This window comes from Pipistrellus hanaki (assembly GCF_964339955.1).
Source record: "Pipistrellus hanaki genome assembly, chromosome: 15".
Classification (NCBI taxonomy): domain Eukaryota; kingdom Metazoa; phylum Chordata; class Mammalia; order Chiroptera; family Vespertilionidae; genus Pipistrellus; species Pipistrellus hanaki.
In genome coordinates, this window is record NC_140517.1 from 29,873,667 (window position 1) to 29,888,699 (window position 15,033).

At 55.7% G+C, this 15,033-nt stretch overlaps 2 protein-coding genes across 6 annotated transcripts; both read left to right on the top strand.

Annotated features, from left to right (window-relative positions):
- Positions 1-3,122: 3,122 nt before the first annotated feature.
- On the top strand, positions 3,123-7,307 carry FXYD1 (FXYD domain containing ion transport regulator 1). Of its 2 annotated transcripts, none has more exons than XM_084905109.1 (8): positions 3,123-3,651; positions 4,710-4,774; positions 5,238-5,270; positions 5,740-5,814; positions 6,106-6,142; positions 6,838-6,887; positions 7,043-7,093; positions 7,185-7,307. In XM_084905109.1, the coding sequence occupies exons 2-7, from the start codon at positions 4,714-4,716 to the stop codon at positions 7,063-7,065; spliced, it is 279 nt and encodes a 92-aa protein (XP_084761235.1). In that variant the 5' UTR covers positions 3,123-3,651; positions 4,710-4,713; the 3' UTR covers positions 7,066-7,093; positions 7,185-7,307. The 2 variants fall into 2 exon arrangements, with proteins under 2 accessions (XP_084761235.1, XP_084761236.1); XM_084905110.1 differs by having other exon boundaries at positions 3,615-3,771.
- FXYD7 (FXYD domain containing ion transport regulator 7) lies at positions 7,308-14,988 on the top strand. 4 transcript variants are annotated; one of them, XM_084905106.1, is made up of 6 exons: positions 7,308-7,412; positions 7,515-7,626; positions 12,650-12,724; positions 12,861-12,903; positions 13,090-13,130; positions 14,581-14,988. In XM_084905106.1, exons 1-6 carry the CDS (start codon positions 7,320-7,322, stop codon positions 14,601-14,603), a joined length of 387 nt encoding a protein of 128 aa, XP_084761232.1. In that variant the 5' UTR covers positions 7,308-7,319; the 3' UTR covers positions 14,604-14,988. The 4 variants fall into 4 exon arrangements, with proteins under 4 accessions (XP_084761232.1, XP_084761234.1, XP_084761233.1 ...); XM_084905107.1 differs by lacking the exon at positions 7,308-7,412 and adding an exon at positions 11,071-11,100 and having other exon boundaries at positions 7,424-7,626; XM_084905105.1 differs by lacking the exon at positions 7,308-7,412 and adding an exon at positions 11,071-11,100 and having other exon boundaries at positions 12,861-12,894.
- The last annotated feature ends 45 nt before the right edge of the window (positions 14,989-15,033 follow it).

The following is a 15,033-nucleotide window of genomic DNA, read 5'->3' on the forward strand; positions in this document are numbered from 1 at the left end:
TGAGCTCACTGATAGTGGTCATTTTTATTTGGGCTAAGCTTTTATGCAATTTGATAGATTCTGTCCATTAAATAAGAAACATAAATAAATGGCATTTATTATCAAATCCAAAATAATAGTGATAATGCTTACTGAGCACTTACTGTGTTGTGTGCCTGCATATATATATATATATATATATATATATATATATATATATATATATATAAATTGATTTTTTTACAGAGAGAAAGAGAGAGGGATAGAGAGTTAGAAACATCGATGAGAGAGAATCATTGATTAGCTGCCTCCTGTACACCCCCTACTGGGGATGTGCCTGCAACCAAGGTATATGCCCTTGACCAGAATCGAACCTCGGACCTTTCAGTCCGCAGGCCGATGCTCTATCCACTGAGCCAAACCGGTTTCGGCTGTGTGCCTGTTTATACATAGAATTACTCAGTCCTCACAACTGGGTAATATTACTAATTCCTATTTTACAGATAGGGAAACTGAGGCACGAGGAGTTTAAATGATGTTTCATGGCAAAGGACAGATCTAAACCTAGCCACTCCCTGCCACTGAGTAAACACACAGCTGCTGCACACATCCAGAAAACTCTCCTCCTGCTGCACACATCCGGAAAACTCTGGGAACAGCGGCTAAACGCTCAGGCAGGATCGCATATATCTGGGTTCCAGGCCCAGTTCTGTGTGGATTTAGGCAAATAAATCACTCAGCCTCCCCGATCCTCAGTTTCCCCACTTCTCAAATGGGACAATCATGCACCTACTTCCCAGGTGTGTAGAACATTGAGTGAGATGCCCTAGCCCCGTGGTCAGTGAACTGCAGCTCTCAAGCCAAATGTGGCTCTTTGGACCCTTGAATGTGGCTCTTCCACAAAATATCACAGCCTGGGCAAGTCTATTTTGAAGAAGTGGCATTAGAAGAGGTTTAAGTTTAAAAAATTTGGCTCTCAAAAGAAATTTCAATTGTTGTACTGTTGATGTTTGGCTCTGTTGACTAATGAGCTTGCCAACCATTGCCCTAGCCGGTTTGGCTCAGTGGACCCTTCAGTCCACAGAGCATCGGCCTTTGGACTGAAGGGTCGCGGGTTCAGTTCTGGTCAAGGGCACATGCCTGGGTTGTGGGCTCCATCCCCAGTAGGGTGTGTGCAGGGGGCAGAGGATCAAACTCATCATTGGTATTTCTGTCTCTCTCCCTCTTCCTTCCTCTCTGAAATCAATAAAAATATATTAAAAATGAAAAAGAACGCTGAGTGAAACAATAGAGGCGATGCCATTGTGCAGGGTGACATTGCCTAGTGGTTGGTGGGCTTGGGGTGGGCCTTGGACCCAAGTACATACCTGCACCCAAACAGCTGTGTGATTTGAGCAAGGCCCTTAGGTCTTGGTTACCTCAGCTCTAAAGGAGGGATATTAAAGCTCCTTTCAGGGCCTGTAAAAAGATAAAGGACTTAGAGCCAGGGTACAGAGGGGCATGCACCCCATGCCCAGCCCCGCAAGGACGATGATGATGGTCACTTGCTGTGTGCCAGGCTTTGTCCTAAATGTTTTACACGGACCATTTCTGATAATCATTCCAACCTCCCTATAAGGTGAGTGCTATTGTTATCTCTATTTTACAGAAGGAGAAACTGAGCCACAGAGAGGTTAAGTCATGTGCCCAACAACACACAGCTAAAAAGTGGCTGACCAACTCTAATATGGAGCAGTTGGCCCTATGAGGGGAGGAAGCCAAGGACTGGCTAGAGCTGGCCAGGTGCCCCTCTTCTGGCTCACTCCTTGCTCCCTGTCACCCCTCCCCAGTGCTGCATAAACATCAGGGTTATCATTAACCAGGAGCTGCTAGTGACCTGGGGGTGCAGGCCCAGGAGGAACAGAGGCTAAAGGCCCAGAAAGATGGGGACGAAGGAGCCTTTCGAAGCTCTGCAGGTCCTCTGAGGCTGTGTGCACACATATATGTGTGTGTCAGGGCTATACCTGTGCTGAGTGTGAGCATGCACACTTTCCCCTGATTGTGTCCTGCAGAGCCCGAGTCTGGGCCTGCTTCTGACCTTTGACTGAAAGGGAGGCAGTTTCTGTCCTTAACCACCAGGGGGACCCCCAGAGAATTAGCTCCGCTTTGCTCAGCCTAGGTTTGCTCATCTCTAAAATGGGGTTAAGAAGAAGACAATGGCGGGCCAGAGACTTCTGAGCTTGGTTGGGGTTGCAGTATGACCTCAGTTATTTCTCCGTTTTATAGGATGGGAAGCTGAGGAACAGGGCGGTGATATGGACTGCTCAAGTTCACACAACCAGGAATGGCAGAGTCTACACCTGGCCCCAGATTTGTCACCAGTACCTTGTGAATTTGGCCTGCCCATGAGGATGCCAGCTGTAGTGTCCTCCAGGATATCCTAGAGGACACATGAGCTCGGGGAAGGGGAAGTTCAGGGTTAAATACATCAACTCATATTTGACGATGTCAATGTGTAAACAAAAGCACGTAGGCCTATTGTGTCTGTGATAGTGTGGCCAGCTGTGCGTGTGTGTGTGTGTGTGTGTGTGTGTGTGTGTGTTATGTATAAGAGTGGGTGCTTGTCTGGCTGTGTCCTTGACAGTGTTTTTTCTTCTCTGTGTGCCAATGTAGACGTGTGTGTCTGTGTGCATGTGTATACAACTTTGTGGACGTCACATCTCTGAGAGGGTATAAGTGTGCTGGCTGTGTGCCTGTCTTTGAGTGTATTTCTGTGTGGCACCTGTGCATTGGTGTGTCAGAATGTCTTCTTAGGAGTGTGTATCTTTGTGACCATTTGTAATGGGGATAGTGTGTGGCCGTGTCTTTGATTGTGCCTATGTACAGGTGTACATCTGAATGGATAGGTGTGTGTTGTTTGGGTAAGCAAATGTGTTTGCCTTGGTGTTTTGTGACTGGTGTAAGAGGTGCTGGCTGTGTGTGTGTGTCTTTGGGTTTCTCTATGAGTGTGTTATTCTGTGTGTGTCTGTCTCTGTATGTACATACAACATGTGTGTGTGTGCTTTTTTGCCTGTTTATCTGGGTCTGTGGGTTTCTCTGTGTGTGTGCGCACAGGCACATACCTGAGGGACTAAACAGTCAGCAGCAAACAACACATACACACACTGAAATGTCCCGCAAACAGTCCTGTGCTGCTTGCTGACCGGGGCTCCGAAAAATACTGGAACCAGGGCTCAGTGGGCTCCTCAACACTCAGGCTAGGTGGCTGTAGGCGGCACCTAAGCCCAATTCCCAGGAAACAGCACAGAAAATTATCGACACCCCTCAGCCCAGCTCAGAAGCTGTCTGAGATCGGCCTGAGGCATGTGCGTGTGCGTGTCTGCAATCCAGTCCTCTCTGCCAGGACCTCTTTTCTCCAGCTTTCCGCAACGTGGCTGTCTACTGTTCCTCCATCTGAGCGGAGAGAGTTAACCTAACGGGCCAGGGCGGTCTGGGCTGGGGGCCGCCCCCTGGCCCCCCTCCAGCACCAGCTCCAGTTACAGCTGCTGGTTGGGGAGGGTTTGGCTGGGGTGGGGCTGGGAGGGGAGATCGCTGGGGGCGGTGCATCCAGCTCTGGGCCAGGGGGTCCAAAGTGCTTGCCCGGTCACAGCCAGACTTGGGGGCCTGCGTCCAGCAGGGGACAGCCTGATTGGGGTGAGTGTCCCCTACCCCTCCCCTCCCGGCCTCACCCCTCGCCTAGCTGGGCAGCCTATTTTGGGAGCAGGAGTGGCCAGTCCCTGGCTTCACAGGCAGGCCAGACCTAAGAGAAACGCAGTATGTTTGTTTGGGACGTTCGCTTGTCCCAGGGGTGGGAGTATGGGTGCAACTTCTCCCTTCCTTGCTGTTGCCCCTGCCTGGGGTGGGCCGTGGACATTTATGTGGGTTGTGTCACTGTTTGGGTGCACTGGAGGCCTAGATGAGCAGTAATCTGTGCCTGACCGTGTCTCCAACTAGAAGTGTAGGGTACCGGACTGGTGTGGATCCATTTCAGCCCCACTGTGTGTGTGTGTGTGTGTGTGTGTGTGTGTGTGTGTGTGCCCCTGCCCCTGGCATCTGTCTTTTCCCTCATGTCACTTGCCTGGTGTTGTCCGCTTGTGAAAGATGTCACCCAGAGGCGGGTGGAGGGAATATTTTTCTCATTGTTCCCAGAAGAGGAGAAGGGGTGGCCTTTCCCCAGCAGGATTGTGCCTGACCCCAAGGAGGGGAAGGAAGGCTGTTGCCATGGTGGCCTGTACGAGGCAAATTCCTCCAGCGTGAAGTGGGAGATATTTATACCCAGGGTCAGGCAGAGAGCGGCTGTCAGGGCCAGCGCAGCAGAGCTGGGATATTTCGGACACAGCAAGGCCCTGGTGGGCAGCTGGGCCCTTGGGCATGTTCGTCCCTTGCAGTGTGTCTGTCTGTCCATCTGGGTGGGGTGAGGCCTCCCGCTCTCTGGAGAGGGTGGGAAGCTGCGGCCTGCGGTGGGGAGGCCCGGCCTGCAGGAGATCCCCGTGGGCAGTGTGTGCCTCACCCCCGTCCTTGTGGCCACGTGACCCCATTTTGTGGGTTGATTTGGTGACACTGTGTCCTGTGAAGCAGGGGGTGGCCCTGTTACTCAGGGTGCATGCCAAATGCTTTGGGAATTAAGTCCTTCTCCGACTTAACCCCTTGGGTTCAGGCCCCAGTGGTGGGGGAACGAGGGTGCACACTGCCTAACTCTTGGTGTTCCCCAGGACAATGGCATCTCTCGACCACATCTTGGTTCTCTGTGTGGGTCTCCTTGCCATGGCTAGAGCAGGTGAGTCTGGGAGGCAGCCCACTACCCACCTCAGACCCAGGGTGGCAGGAGTTGGGAAACCCTGCTAGAGAACCAAGCCGGAGACTCACCCTAACCTGAGTCAGTGGGGGCACTGGGACAGTGGGGCCCCACATGGAGTCCAGTAACAGGCTAGGAGTGGGGCGGACGGAGGACGCCCAGGCCAGGCTAAGGGTGGGATGGCGGCTGGCTCCCCAGAGTGACGGAATCAGAGACAACCTGTAATGAGATGGGGAGCTGGAGCAGTCAGGGGCTCCCTGCAGACCCCTCCGGGGCGGTGCAGAGAAGGCAGCTAAGACCCGGAGAGGGCAAGGAGTTTGCTCAGGGCCCAACTGTCCCCCAGCTCTCAGCCCGGGAAGGCAGAGCCCCCGAAGGGCCTTTTTATGCCCCCCTTGTCCAAGGAGCCAGGAAGCACCCAACCCCTGATTTCTCTTTCTCTTTCCAGAAGGTCCACAGGAACATGACCCGTTCACCTACGGTGAGGGAGGACGGAGCATCTGTCTTTGGGAATTGGGGTAGGGGGCTGGGTTTGCCTGTCTTGTCCTCAATCTCCCTCCCTCCCTCTCTCTCTCTCTCTCTCTCTCTCTCTCTCTCTCTCTCTCTCTCTGCCTCTGTCTCTCTATTTGATCCCTCTCTGGTTCTCTGGTTCTCTTTCTCCTTTTACCTCTCAGAATCTGCGGCCCATCCCCTGCTGCTTCCTGCCCTTTCTCCTCTCCCTGTCCCTCTCATCCTCTCACCGTCCTCCCTGCACTGCCCACCTCCTCTTCCTTCGCGCTCCTCTCCCTGATCCATCTCCTCTGTCCTCCCATACCTGCTCCTTTCTGACTGATCTTCTTTCTCCTCTCCTCCTCCTCCTCCTTCCTCCTTGCTCCCTCCTCCCCATTTTGCCCTTCTCCTATCCTTCTTCCTCCCCTCCCTGCCCTCACCCTCCTCCCTGCTGCCCATAGACTATCAATCCCTGAGGATCGGAGGCCTCGTAATCGCCGGGGTCCTCTTCATTCTGGGAATCCTCATCATCCTCAGTGAGTGCCCCACTGCCTCCAGCCGGGTTCTCCGGCTTTACACCCGGGCCCCTCCCGGCCCCGCCCCATTCCGCCCTCAGCCCCGCCCTATCGCCACCTTCTGCCCGCCCCATTCTGCCCCGCCCAGGCACTGCCCCATTTGGCCCCGCCCCCATGCCATCCTCGACCCCGCCCCCAGCACTCCCGCCCTTGGCCCGCCTCCGGTCCACCCTGGCAGCGCCAACTGGAGCCGGAGCGCCCCTGGGTGCCGCCCAGATGGGCTCTCAGCCCTGTCTCCCCTCCCTCCCACAGGCAGAAAGTGCCGCTGCAAATTCAACCAGCAGCAGAGGTAAGGCCCCCCGGCGCTCTCACTCCCGCTCTGCGGGGCTCAGGGCGGCGCCGAGGCCCGTCAGCAAGTCTGCACCAGCACCTGCCGGTGCCACGCCCGAGCCGGGTCCCGGACCCCGCAGTGAACTAACCGCCCTCCTGTCCGGCTGCGCTCCCGGCCGGGGCGGCGGCTGCAGGCGCCAGGGCCCCACAAACACAGTCATGCGCGGCGGGAGCGCCCGGAGGGTGAGGTCACCACCGGTGGCCCAGTTTCCCCGGTCCCGTTGCTAGCTCTTTGATTCGTCGTTAAATAAAAACGAGAAAGTACAAGTACCTTCTCCCTGCGGGAACAATTGCAGATGTCATTATAAATAACAGCCAGAGTTACCGGCGGGTCCCACTGCCGGAGGCCGGTGCCCGCGGAGGCCGGCGCCGCTGTGAACCCATTTCACAGAGGCGAACGCCGAGGCCCGGGCGGTAAATGATCCCCCAGAAGAGGCCACCTCGAGGCCCGCTGCCCCTCTGGCCCTATTCCCCCCCGCCCCCCCGACTCCCAGGCCTTCCCGGGAGGTGCTCTCGGCGCCCGGAGGAACGCTCCTGGCGCCCCCGAATTCTGGCGGAACCTCGGCCGCGGGGCGCCCGGGTCCGTGAAGGAGGCTGCCTCGGCGTGGCCGCCTCCCTCTTCCCTTTCCCAATTCCCCCGCCCTCCATTCCCAGGACTGGGGAGCCTGACGAAGAGGAGGGAACTTTCCGCAGCTCCATCCGCCGTGAGTCGGAAGCCTCCGGGTGTTGGGGTTGCGGGCGGCCCTCTCGGGGCGGGTGGAGGATGGGGCCTGGTCTCAAACCGGAGGGCGGGGGACTGCTCTGCCGCTCCCACTCCCCGGAGCCGGGGTGCCCTAACACCGAACTCCGTGTCCCTCAGGTCTGTCCAGCCGCAGGCGGTAGAAGCACTGGCACCCCGGGACGCAGCCAGGTCCTGCCGCGCCGTCCAAGCCGGCCGGGCGGGGCGGAGGGGGCGAAGGGCCGGGGCGGCGGGCTCTCCTGACGCCCCTTTCACCCCATAGGATGCCCCTGGCGCCCGCCGCCCCCGCCCCCGCCCGCCGCCGCCCGGACCGCTCCACTTCCCAGCCGGACCCCCCTCCGCCCCGCCGCCCCCACTGACAATAAAACGTGTTTTTCTCTCCCGACCGCGTTTGTCGATGTCAGTTCCTCCCGCGCGGCAGCCTCGGCAGGCACCCCCGGGCCCGGCAGGGGGCGCCCCCGCCCTCGGGGAAGGGGCGGGGACCTCTGCGGTGGGCGGGGGCGGGGGCGGGGGCGGCCTGGACGGAGGCGGGCTCTCCGGGCCCCCATTGGCTGCGGCCCCCCCCACAGCAGGGCTCCCCCATCTCCCCCAGACAGCAGTCCATCGGTCTTCCAGCTGCCGCAGCCGTGCCTTCACCGTTTCAGCATCCAGCCTCCCCCTGCTCCAGCCCGGCATGGCGACCCCAACCCAGGCCCCCACCAAGGGTGAGCGTCGCCTGGGGAAAGGGTGCAGGGGGGGGGCTCCGAGGTCTTAGGGCTTCGGAGAGAGGATCTGAGGAGATACCAGCACTGGAAAGGGAGGGGAGAGGGGAAGGGGTGTCCGTCCCTCCCCTGGGCGGAGGCCCCTGCACTGCACCCCTTGGCGCCCCCTGGGCCTCTTGGGCACCGTCCCCCGGCGGCGTCCCTCCTGTGCGAGACCCCTGGTGGGAGAGCGGAGAGAAAGGATGCTCTGACCGGTAGCTATGGCAACCGGGTGGCTGATCCTGCACAGTACAGCATGGTAGTGGACTGCGAAGAGATGGGCTTTGAGGGTGGGAGCTGATGGGTCAGCAGCCACAGAGGTTCTCGCCCTTTTCAGGGTTCCGGAAATGGGTAGGGGGAGGGGTTGTATCCCCCTTTTCCCCAGCGCTAGCTTCTGTGGTGGGAAAGCCTGCCAGGCAGGCTCAGGGGGAAAGGGAGGAAAAGGAGTAGATGGGGGATGGAGGAAGTGAGAGATGGAGCGAGATAGAAAGGATTATAGAGACTGACTGAGCCTGAAAGAGATAGAAAAGGATCGGGAGACAGGAGACCCAGAGTCAGAGACCCGGAAAGACAGATATGAGACTCAGAGCGATTCCAGGAGAGTGAAGGGGAGAGGCAGAGAGAAACAGAGAAATGCAGAGAAAGAGAGATCAGAGACGGGGAGAGAGAGAGGGGATGAGGCAACTGTAGAGAGGGACGCATAGAGAAAGACCCAGGAGGTGAGAGAGAGACCCAAAGGCCAGAGCGGAATGAGGAGGAAGGGCAGCACAGGGTGGGGCCTGATCTGCTGCAGCAGCCCCCCAGGGCGGGAATGGGTGACAGGTCCCTCCTTTCCAGCCCTCGTTCAGGGATCTGGTCTGGACTGGGGGGTGCACTTGGGTGCACATAGTTGCTCCTCCCCACCTCCATCCAACCACAGCGATGTGCATTTCACACCCATTAACCCAGTTATATGCACCCGCTTAAACACTCTCCTAAGCGCCTCCTTTCCTTTCCTGAGCCCGTTTCTCCAGAGGAGCAAGGGAAGAACGGTTTAATTGAGGGCTGGGGGCAGAGGAAGGGTTCCCAGCGCCGAGAGCGGGGCCAGGGGATAAGGCTAGCGGTGCTGAGGAAACCCCACTGCGCTCCAGTCTTTCCCTCCCTGCCCCCTTTCCCGGCAGGCAGGGGCTGCTGCACCGAGCCGTATCTGCAGAATTGGAAGCAGGGCGGGGGTGGAGGGGGGGGGGGGCCTGCAGAGGCTGGAAACCACCCTGGGGAGAGGGGGCTGGGCTGAGCCGGCAGGCCTGGCGGGAGCCCAGGGCTTCTCTTCATGGAGGTGGTTAGCAGGATCGATGATAGTGGGCGGGCCAAGGTGGGAGGACAGACGCCTCAGCCAACCCCTCCCCACTTTTCCCCAGTCACACCATCAGAGGGGACCACAGGTTTTGGGGAACCCCAGGAGGAAAAGTAATGTTGTGTCTTGCAAACTGCTTAGGGAAACTAAATACTGGATTGTTGGGAGGGGAAGGGAAGGGAGAGAAAGGCGAAGTTCTCCCCAGCCTGTCACAGAGCAGGAGGGAGAGTTGGGGGACAATCAGGGGATGCAGGAGACTCACTGGGCCTGGGTCCCTTATTCCTGAGAAGGACCCTCAACTTGGCCAGAAGCCAGCCTTGGGGAGGGGCAACAAAGGGAGGTACAAAGGGAGCAGAGGGAGTCAAGATTGGCTCCAGAGTTAGAAACCCAACCCCTAAGCCCCCATGGAACCCCACCTGCCTGAGGTGCCTGAGCCCACTACCTCTCTTCATCAGATGCCCCAGTTACCATAGCAACCACCTCCTTCCTCTTGTCTCTGGCAACTGGCCAGGAGTGGTGCACATTCCTTTTCCTGCCTCCTGGCTCCACCCTTAGCCCAGCCTAGCCCTGAGGACCCAGACTGCTGGGGTAGCAGGAACCAGAAGAACTTGGAGCACGGAGCAGCCAGGGAAGAACCAGAGAGGATTCTAGGATGGGCACTCACCCAGCGGGTTCCTGCTGGTTTGGGTAGGGATGGTGTATAGAAACATAGGCAACAAAAAGCAGGATAATCCCATTGCTCTACCCAAGACCCCCTTCCCTCTTGGAAGACTGACAGAGAATGGAGAAGGGTGAACTTGCACATGGTGTGAATCAGTGCTCTTCAGGGTCTTGCCTGAGTGCCACCTGTATTAGTCAGTTTAGGCTAGAGCATTCAAGGTAACAAATGGTACCAAAAGTCTCAGTGGCTTCTGACAACCAAGGTTTGTTTCTCACTTATACTACTCATCAATCACAGGTCAGCTGGGGACCTCATTCACCAATGAACTGAGTGGTTACCATCCTGAACATTCATGTCACCAGGTCAAAGTCAACAGGGAGATCTTATCTGGGCTCTTAAGTGCTCCAGCCTGGAAGTGAGGATGACATCTCCGCTCACAGTTCATTGACCAGGATTAGTCACATGACTCCTCCCCCCCACATCAAGGCAGCCATCTCTCCCTGAGCCTAGGAGGGGAGGAACCCTAATGACAACACCTGGCATTGCTGGCACCCCTCCCCCAGCGGTGCCCTAGAATTCTGCCCTAGACACAGCAGACTGTACAGAGAGCTGTTGGAGGAATTCAGGAGCCATCAGAGGGGTTCCTGAATGGAAAGGATGTTCTGAGTTCTCCTGAAGGAGAATATAGTTTGGGACAAGGAGAAAAGAAAATCCACACACATAGATATTTTACCCATACATTAACATTTATGAAATCAGGGTGAGTTTTCGAAAAGATGGGTATGTTTCATGTTGTACAGTTACATTCATATTCATGCATAACCCCCACCCCCGGAAAAGCTGCTACAAAATCAATTATGAATCTTAAAATCGGTAATGCCTTAGAAATAAGTAACATAAACACATTATATATAGCAGAATATAGAGTGTATTATAGGACAGCTCCCTGTGCTGGACTTGGTGGCAGAAGCAAGTGGATGAGAGCAGTAGCTACAGTGGCTGCCTTTCGGAGCTCGGTGACTGAGAGGTCTCAGGGAGTGCTCAGGGGAAGGTGACACACACAGCAGCCCAGCGGTGAGGTTGGAGTCTCTTCGCCCCCAGCCCCGTATACACGAGGGATTATCTATATTTCAGGAAATGAATCCATTTGCAAAAGACCTCCACAAGGGCCTAGGGCCAGGACTGTGCAAGGGAAGGTTATCAACCAATGGATTAAGTGGGAGCTGGAATCCATCCTGTGCTTACTCTTCAAACCTTGAATCTCTATCACCCAGCACAAGGGGTCTCTCTTTATCTGATTTCTACACAGAAACCATTAGGCCAGTGGCCCCCTCTGGATCCTCACATATGTTAAGAAACCTAGTGTTGAAATATTTTTTTCCCTCTCTCTCTTTCTCTGCCTTCCTTCCTACAGTTCCTCAGGAACCTGACCCATTTCACTATGGTGAGTGGCAGATTCTGTGATAAGAGCACCTGGGGATGGATGAAGGTGGCTGCTGATGCCCCTGGGTCACTGCTGAAGTGACTTCAGTTGTGGCTGATATGTGCTGGGCTATTAACCATGGGACCATGTGGGTGCAGCTCACAATGGCTGGGCTCATGGAAGGCAAAATCAAATTGGGGTACCTTCTCTGGGCTCCTTCAGGCTTCACCAGGACTCTGGGCTGGTGCATTGGGGTCACCAGAGTAGCAAACAAGTCTGGGATTTGCCTGGATTTGAATCCTGGCTTATCCACTGACTAGCTGTGTTGCCTTTCTGAATCTTTCTGTAAATAAGGGAAAATAATAGTTCCCATCTAAGAGAACTGTGGGAAAGATTTACTTGGATGATGCCATCAAATCATTCCCACAACATGGAAGCTCAAAGAAGCTACCTGCAGGTCCAGCAGACCTGGTCCCTGTTCTCTCTCCAAACAGCCCTCCTGCTTCTGCCTTCGCTCGCTCACACTGTTCTTGCTTCAAGCCAAGTGCTTGCCCACTTCAGGGTCTGTACACTTGCTCTTCCTCTGACAGAAGTAGTCCTCCTCTAGCTCTTCACACAGCTGGTGAGGCTCCTTTTCCTACCTCAGGCCTCAGCCAATACTGACTGCTCTGCTAGGAGAGGCCCTCCTGAATCCCAGGCAAGAGGAACCACACTACAGCTACACGTGGTCACATGACTCAATTTTTGGTTTTGTTTTGTTTAGTGCTTTAGCACAATAATAAAGTCAACTTTCTGAGGGCAGAGGCCTGGACCACTGCTGATACAGTGTGGGTATCCTAAAAATTAATATTTAAAAAAATATCTACTGCAGTATAATTAGATAAGAATAATTCTTATGTAGGAAAATAAAGGAGAGAATTAGATTACAGTGTTGAGAAGATGATGGGAAGTTCTAAATAGGACAGCCAGAGAAGGTCTTACTGACATTTGAATAAAGCCCAGAAGTTGGTAGGGGAGGGGTATTTGGGGGAAGATCTTTCAGGTAGGGGAAGAGCAAGTGCATGACCCTGAGGTAGGACCATGCCTGACATGCTCCAGGAATAGCAGGGAGACTGGTGTGCCCAGGGGTAGGGGTTGAGGGGAAGTGGAGTGGGGTGAAGTCTGAGAAGGAACAGAGAGCAGATCTCACAGGGCCCAGTGGACTGTGATGAGGACTGGCTTTTATTTGGAGTGCAATAAAAATGGGAGGAGGACCCTGACCTGGCTCAGGTGCTACCCTCTGGCTGGGGGAGGGAGACCGTAGAGAAGGTTGCTTGCTGCAGTAGTGCAGAAGGTGACAATGGTGGACAGGACCAGGGAGCAGGCAGTAGGAGGAGGTCCAGAGGATGGGGTCAGGGAGAGAGAGGACAAGGGGAGCTATGTCATCTTCACACTCCCACTGGGGAGCCTCCAGCACAGCCTGCAGCATCCCTGAATTTTGGGAAGCTGGCTGGGCAATATGAAGACCGGCTGGGGAGGAGGGGGTGCTGAGGTGCTACCTCACTTTGATGTCCCCCATTGTCTTCCCCAGACTACGACACAGTGCAGACTGTGGGCATGACTCTGGCCACCATATTGTTCCTGCTGGGCATCCTCATCATCATCAGTAAGTGTGTCCTCTCTCCTGGAATCCAAAACCCAAAGAGGGCCACCTCCGGTCAGGCCCAGGCACAGCATTCCCCTGCTGGCTCTCAACCAGACCCTCATGTCCTGTCTTCTTCTGTCTGTCTCTCTCCTAACAGGCAAGAAGGTGAAGTGCAGGAAGGCGGACTCCAGGTCTGAGAGGTCTGGCAGCAGAGGGGAGAGTGGGGAGACGGGTGGGAACAGAAGGGCCCAGGGCTAGCCTATGTTCCACATAAACCTGTGGCCATTGAGCCTCTTTTTTTAAAAAAAATTAGACGTTACATAACTTACTAAGTGATCATAGATCTCAAGTCCTTATGCTTTTCTTTCTCATCTTTGCTTCCACAGCCCAACATGCAAGTCCTGTAAGTCGGAGCTTCCCTCCTCAGGTGAGGGTGAGAAAGTGCGTGGTCTGGGAGGAGGACGCGTGGGAGCAGAAAAGGGAGTCATTAAAAGGGGACGTGTACTGTGTGTCCCTAAGAATGGGGCCACCAACGCAATAGATGGACATGAGAGATTCAGTAGGAGCTGAGATCCTGCAGATCAAAACGTTTAACTGCGGCTAGTCAGCGGGATGTCAAATGTCCTAGAGTTCACTATGCCTCCCAGACACAAGTGCACAAGCTTATGAAAGCAAGGATGAACTGATTTCCCAGAGCAGAAAGCCAGAAGCCTGGGAGGAGAGGGTCCCCACAGGGGAAATGGACTTCCGCAATCGGAATGAAGACAGAGCTGAGCACTAGAGAAGCAGAAAGACAGATGTTTTCCAGACTTAATTGTTCAATTTGGAAGTCTAGAATGAAACGAAGGAGAGAAGAGAAAGAACTGAGGGTAGGAAGGGGTGAAGGAAGGAAGGGCTTTTGAATAATAGTATCAAAATGACAAAAGGAGAGAGGTATGGAATGCAGATTTTTAAAAACTGATGTAAGTAGTAGGAGGTGAAACAATGGAAAGGGATAAACAGCAGAGGGGATTGAGGGCGTGGGGGTACAGGAGAGGGGAGAGGGGGGGATGGAGGGATGGAGGGATGGGTGCAGAGGGGAGTAGGAAGGGTACTGCAGGGGGAGAGTGGGTGAGGTGGGTGGAAGGTGTAAAGGGAGCTGGAGAGAGATGTAGGCCGTGGAGGGGGTGAGCATGTAGAGACAGACTGCCTCCTTGGGAGTGTTAATTTTAATTATGTAAAAATATCTTGACCTGTTTTTATTGGACCTGCGTCCTCTCCAGGGATATTTAGAAGAATTAGATGGGAATCTCTCTACCTCTTATAAAGTTCTTGTAACTAAAAAGTGGGCTGTGGGGTACTCAATATTTGGGGGGGATTTGGTGGCAGATTTCAAGTGTTTCATGGGACTTTCTTTAATGAGACTTAAAAGCATGAAGGGGACACCCTGGGGGGGCAGGGAGGCCCCGATGCCTGGGCCGTTCTGAGGGTCTGTGCAGGGCTCTGACCCACTCCAGGTGAGTGACAGGCCCATGGGGGTGGGAACAGGAGAGTCCTGTTGTGCCCCAATGTTCCGGAGGCCAGGTGTGGGGAAGGGCGAGGGTGGGAGCATAAGTGGGAGGTGGAGGCTCCCTTTCTGACAGGGGGGAGCCCCAGAGAAGCCCAAGGGGGGCCAGGGAGTCCCCTTACAGGCACAGGTGTAGCCCCTCGGTGACGGTCCTATAGGGCAGGACAGAGACACACGGGCGCCCTGCATGGACCACACATCCGGGAGCGCCGTCTCAGACGTGTCAGTTCTTGGGGGTCTGCATTCCACGGTGGGGATGCGCTCACTGGCTCTGGAGGGGGGGGGGGGGGTGCTCTGGCTACTGACCTAAACTGTGTCTCCCTCCCTCCAGCCCCAGGAGGTGGCGGTGTGTAAAGCCAGCCTCCCCTCCGCTGCTGTCCCTGCCTGATGTGGGAGCCTGCGGACCGGGTGGAGGTGGTGGGGACCCCAGCTGTGCGCTGCTGGGAGCGCTCCCCGGAATGAGCCGCCCCACCCACCCCGAGGCTGGAGCCGCTGCACCCCGCTGCCCCTCCCCAGGCCTTGGCAATGACGACCCCCCACAGAGCCCATCTGCATCCCACCTACGGGGGCTCGGGCCTCCAGGCCCTGGAGCCCGAGAGCCCGCCCCCTGCCCCGCAGAGCTCCCGGTACTGCCCCCCCCTCCCCCCTCCCCTCCTCGTCTCCTCCCCAGAGATCCGTCCTCCTGCGCCCTCGGTGTCTGTGTCCTGAGCTGAATAAATGTGCATTTGGTTTCCCCCTGTTCTGTCTGTGTGCTCTCATCTGTGGGGACCAAATGGGGGAGGAG